Below are 5,805 nucleotides of genomic sequence, written 5' to 3'. Positions count from 1 at the left end.
AGCTCCTCTCGCAGAGGGCTGCTCACCCCGGCACCCCATCCTGAGAGGTTAAGGGGGGTGCTGGACCAGGCTGCTACCCCTGCCTGCCTTGTATGGAGCATCCTGGGCTGCGGAGGGACGGGCAGAGGGAGGTTGTGGGGTTTCCCTCCCCAGGACAGGTATTCCCGGCTTGCAGGACTTAAACCTACTCACAGGCTTAGTGTGCCGGAAATTCCCTGTCGCTGCAAATGCAAGAAGTGCCAAAGCAGAGGCTGAGAGGCAAGTCGTCTTCCGCTGGTGAGGAGGGTTGCTTGGCAATAGCTCGAAAAAGATCTAAAGAAAGTTAAAGGAGGAAATCCAGCCACTTAAGCATTTTGTTCTTATGGGTTTTGACAGATGATTTTTTTTTTTCTTTTCTTAATAGCTCGCTCAGAGCCTGCTTCTCACTCCCCTCTCATCCCTGTGCTCTTTGGGAGCTGCAGCAGTTTCATAGGTGATTAGAAAATGAACAGATTTGCCCTCTACAGATTTATTGTTATTAATATATGCTGGTTTCCCGGAGAGCAGGCTGAGAAAGCAACACAGGTTGTTCGTTTCTCTAAAGCACCAAAACGTGAAGGAAGAGCTGGTGGTGTCCATGGTTGTGGACTGTGGGGCTGGGTGTCTGACGCAGGTTTCTCCTGTGGGACTGACACTGCTTTGGGACAGTCCCAGGATTATTGCCCGAGTGGGGGGTTCCTGCAAAAATCCACTTTCCTCAAGGTTTTGGGGAGAAGCAGGGTACGTGTGTGTTGTGTCACCCATGCCAGTGTTGGGTCTGAGCAGGGTGATGGGGAAGGTGTGGGGCAGCCAGGGGCTGCTGTGCCCCCTCACACCACGTCTCCGGCAGCGCCTCTGGGGCAGACCTGGTTGCAGAGATGGGGATCTCATCTCTGCATGGCTGGAAGCAGGAAATCGGCGCAGCTGATGCTGGGCAAATTTCTGTCTCTTTAATTAAAAAGTTTTTAATGATGGAGGAGGAGCGAGCAGCGCAAGGCAAGTGATCACTGGCAGTGCTGGTTATTGCAGGCATGGAGACGGTTCTGCCGCCCTCGTGTAGCTGGAGTTACAGGGCCTGGTTGCTGTAGGGGATGGGATCAGTGGCTTGGGGGCCGCGTCTCCCGTGGTCCTTCGGGCGGTGGTACTGCTCCCCAGGGATTTCCCCCTGCCTCTCTTCCCTGGGTGATATCCCAGGGGGCTGTGGCAGGTGAGAGGGTCCGAAGCGCCCCGAGGAGCAGCAGCGAGGGTGGTGGTGGGCAGCCCTGGCTGCTGCTGGCTGGGAGCAGCCTGGTGGGCTGGAAACGCAGTATCAGAGACCCAGCTGCTAAATACAGTCCCCAGACATGATCAAAGAAGGCAGGGCCCCTGCACACTCCCTCTTGCTCACCTTCTCCTGTTTCCCTCCCTCAAGCTTTGAAGAGGAAAACCTCTCCTTCTTCTGGCTGTTTGGGCTGTACTGGGGCAGGTGGTCCCTCCTCTGCTGGAGACTTTGAACTGGAAGCAAAGGGGGACCTTTTTGGGCATGGCGAGCTCAACGGGTGGCAGCAAGAAGGGTGCAGGGGGGCTGTGGCACGTCTGGGATGCTGGGGCAGCGCTGGGGTCCCACTGGAGTCTGCCAGCCTTGGCAGCCCTCGCTTGTTGGGGTTTTCTCCTCAGCTGCAGCTTTTTGAGAAAGAATAAAGAGCGCATATGCTGGGAGCCAGGAAGGTGTCTTTTGGGGCTCCTGTCCCAAAAATGTACATTCATTGCCCTCTGCTCACATCACTCGGTGAAAGCATTGGGACGTTGTGGCCCCAGAGCACTTCTCAAAGCCCTGGGACCTGGCAAAGGGGAAACTGAAGCACGGGACAGTTGTACGTCCTGAGCAGCTGCAGAGCCCCAGATAGTGTCCGTGTCCCATGTTGGCTGCCCCCAGGAGCAGTGAGAGCTGGGGACTGTGTCCCTCTTTGGTGTCCATCCCTTCCTGGGAGAGAGCCAAGTAGGCACTGGCCTGGGGGAGCTTACGTGTGCTTTTCCCTCCCCTCTGGGAGGATTGTTCAGCATCTGGCAGCTCTGCTCAGGACAAAATCCATCTTATTCAGCTTGGTGTGGGTCACTTAAGAAGATGGGTACTGGATCAGGTGGGGAATAGGGTATGGCCCTGGGGAGGATACTGCAGTGGAAGTGTGTGCAGAGAAAAAGTTTGGTGCTCAGTTTTTCCTGTGGTAACCTGGAATCTTATCACCAAAACATGTGTTTTGGTTTTAGAAAACCTCATTTTTCCTTAAAGGTGTATGAACACATAAATGTGCTCCCAACCCTCCAAAAAACTTTACTTCTGGATGGAAAATAATTTTTTTTTTCACCAGTTTTTAGGGTATGCTGAACTGCTCTTCTCCCACAGGTGTGCTGAACTATTGCCCTTTCCTTGATATCAACTGAGGCAATAGCTGCGAAGCTCATGCTTTGCTCCCAGGACATGTAGGAGTTTTCTCCTTTCTCACTCTGCTGCCAGGCAGGAGTTCCCACCTGCAGCAGCCCCGTGCCCCTGCCCCTGCCAGCTGGGCTTTGTGGGACACCCTGTTCTCGGGGACAACTCCAACAGTGTCTACCTTTTGGGTTGTTTCTGCCTGTATTTTAGCTGTCTTACAGCACATATTTTATCCCTGTGCAGGTGCCGGTTTGGAAGAGTGTCTTGCTACCACTTTCTCTCAGTTTTCTTTTCCTCTGTGTGAAACCCGAGGGGTGCTCAAGCAATCTGAGGAAATCAAAAAAGATGTGGCCGTTTTGGGGACTGGACCTGAACCGAGCCCGCTGTGACCTGCTCTTCACAGAAGCCATCAATCAAAGGATGCAGGTTCCCAACAGGCTGAAGGTAGCAGAGAGCTTCAGCCCTGCAGATGAGGAGCTAGTGACAGAGGATGTCCCTCCTTCCTTTCGGATGCACATCCCTGATAGGATTTCTCTTGCAGGTAATGTCCTGCGTTGTCTTTTGGGGTGGCTGAAGGTTGATGGGGCTCTACAACATCCTAGGGAGTAGGATCCTGTTATAAAGTCCCCAGTGGTTTGCTTCGCAAGAGGAGAGGACAGGGGCAGATACTGCAGTCAGCTTTCTTCTGGAAGGTAGGACAGGATGGTAGAGAGATGCTTGGGGAGAGGTAGGCAAAGGTGACCAACAGAAGGCAAGAGGGGTCTTAGTTCCAAAAGGTGAGGAGCAAAATGTGGAGACATCTCCCTCCACATTTCTTACAGTTCCCTCTTGGCCTTTGGTAGGCTCCCTGCTTTGGGATGCAGAGACATATGGCCTCGTCTCTTTGAAAAACAGCTCCCAAACCTCACTTTCCTGGAGCAGTGTGTCCGGTTGCTTTCCAGTCCATGACTCTTTGGGCTGTCCTGCTGCTCACACCTGCAGGACATGGTTTTTGATGCACGTCTGGTAACAACAGACACAAGGTTGGCTCTCCTACATGGGTGGATCTCTTCTCTCCTGTCCTGAGGGCATTCAGGTTGGTTTAATTCTTGCCTCTCTCCTCTCTGTAGAAATCTCAGATGCCAGTTTGAGGCCCATGCCGCTGAACCAGCACAGGAAGGTCCCCTCTCTTGTGGTGCACATGTCCCCGGACTCCTCTGCGCAGCCCACCTGCCTCAGGGAGCTCCCCTTTCTGCACGTAGCCAGCAGATCAAGCTCCCAGAAACGCAAACGATCGGTACTGTATTGAGAGCGGATGGGGTTGCCTGTGGTAGGAAGGGGGAGCAATCCCAGTGTTGGGTTTCTCCAGAGGTCTATTGTCAGCCCAAGCCAGAATTCATCTTCTGGACTGCTGCCTCCTCCTAGGAGGCCCTAGGAGCCCTAGGAGCAAGGGTGTAGGGGTGGTGGGAACTCTTTCTGTCCCATAGCCAGTACACACCTGTATGCTGGGACATCGATTCAGCCAGATCTCCTACTGCATTTTGTGAACAGGAGATAGGCTGAGGTAGGTGCAGTCCCCTCACAACCTCCTCCTGCTACTTTTGAAGTCCCTTTTCAACCTGTTTCTCCTGGATGAAGTACAAGATGGAGCTGTTTCATCACTGCAGGGTAAAGGGTTCTGATGTCAGAGTTGAAAGCAGATTTTAACCTTGTGTGAAACTCATTCAAAGAGAGGCCCCTGACATAGGCAGGAAAATGCTTGGTTTGGCTGCTGGAGCTGCCGATCAGCCTTCTCCCCGAGATTCAAGAGCCATTCCCGGATGCGTTATGTTCAGGATTTGTGATCTGAATAGAGATCAGATCAGCAGGCTCCTTGCTGGTGACCCTTGCCCTGCTCCAAGCATGTCTCCAGCATCAGCTTACAAGGTTTGAGGCTCATGTAATGCTCCCACCACTGAGTGCTTTCCCCACGCGGACAGGCTCCTGCCACTGCAAACCACGCAGGGTACTGGGCTGGTCTTGCCCTGTGTGGGATCTCTGCGCTAACATGGTTGTGTTTGATGCCAACAGGGCCATCACAGCAGCAGGTCGCGGCGGGAGCAGACTCCAAGTGACAGTGCCCAGCTGGCCTTGCACAGCCCAGGCCAGCACCATGAGTGGTAAGCCCAAACCCAGAGCCGTCTGGCACGGGTGGGGATCAGCATCTCCTGTCGTCTGTGCTGCTTTGATGCTCTCTGGTGTCGGTGCCCCCCGAGGATCGGGGCAAGGCAGTGCCTGGCAAGTCCTACTCTTGCACAAGAAGAACATGGCTTCTGGCATCAGAGGGTTTGAGCCAGGCAGCATTGAAGGCAGCTGTGTTGGTCCCCAGGGTGATGAGCTCTCTGCTGAGATGCACGTGGGAGAGCGTGTCCCCTCTGACAGCAGGCTGGGAGCACTGTTGGTCCTTGCCTGGCCGTTGGGCCAAGAGGACCTCGCTGCCTGCTCTGGCTTGTCCTGGTCTCTCTGGCTCTGCCCATCTTCCTCTCGGTGCTTTGCAACGTGTGCTCCTGCTCCAGCACCAGCACGCAGCGTGCTGGGGGCTACGGGCAGGTGACCACTGGCAAATGAGGCACCAGGGTTTAACCGGGTTTCTACACGGGTTGTTGAAACTTACGGTGCTTTGCAGACAGGGTGGACTAAGAGCACACTTGCTTTTCCGCTCTTTGAGCATAGCTTGTGAGCAGTAGCGTGGTGATAGTGATCCTCTGCTCATGGCCTTGGGCTCCGGCATCTCTCCAGTGGAGAAGTGGTCTCTAGCTTAATCCCAGAGAAGAGCCATTTTTCCCCCTAGAAGTCCAGGGTTGTCCTGGGTGGCAAGAGAGCTGCCTTTTGCAACCCCTCCGAGAGCAGCTGGTGAAGGTCTGGTTATCACACAGCCATGGCTGGCTTCAGAGGAGTCAGGCAACTGCTGGAGTGGGTTCTCCCACCTGGTGATGTGGGGATCTGGGTGCCGATGGCATTGCCCAGAGATGCTTGGAGCTGCTGAAGGGATGAAGGGCGCTGCCAGATGCCGGGCTGTGCCTGTGCTGTACAAGGCCAGGAAATAACAGGTGTGATTCTGTGTGCACCCCAGGCCGGGCGCGTGCCCCCTGCCCGCGCACATTGCCCCGCTCCCCCTCCTCGCGGAGACGGGCAGGATCTACTCCATGCAGAACATCTTCCAGACCATGTACCACCTGGGCCGGGTGCTCCTCCACCGTGTCCAGGACTCTCTGCAAGACCCAGTGCCATCCAGGTGACTTCAGCTCGTCTTGAGCCACCTCCCTGCAAGGACTTGTGCTAAGGCACGAGCTCTGTGAGGCGCAGGCTGCATGGTGCAGGAACAGGATGGTCCTGCATGGCTGCCCCAGACTCTCCTC

At 54.9% G+C, this 5,805-nt stretch overlaps 1 protein-coding gene across 1 annotated transcript in view; it reads left to right on the top strand.

The window, feature by feature from the left end:
• Positions 1–2,773: 2,773 nt before the first annotated feature.
• FATE1 (fetal and adult testis expressed 1) overlaps positions 2,774–5,805 on the top strand; it is a 6,269-nt gene continuing 3,237 nt past the window's right edge. Inside the window, exons 1-4 of the mRNA XM_010281663.1 lie at positions 2,774–2,969; positions 3,538–3,704; positions 4,478–4,566; positions 5,520–5,681. Of these exons, the coding sequence (XP_010279965.1) occupies positions 2,774–2,969; positions 3,538–3,704; positions 4,478–4,566; positions 5,520–5,681 (614 nt within the window). The remainder of the gene's footprint in view (positions 2,970–3,537; positions 3,705–4,477; positions 4,567–5,519; positions 5,682–5,805) is intronic.

This window comes from Phaethon lepturus, unplaced genomic scaffold, assembly GCF_000687285.1.
Source record: "Phaethon lepturus isolate BGI_N335 unplaced genomic scaffold, ASM68728v1 scaffold38222, whole genome shotgun sequence".
NCBI lineage: Eukaryota > Metazoa > Chordata > Aves > Phaethontiformes > Phaethontidae > Phaethon > Phaethon lepturus.
The sequence above is the reverse complement of the archived record's forward strand: the minus strand, read 5'-3'. Positions and strand labels throughout refer to the sequence as shown.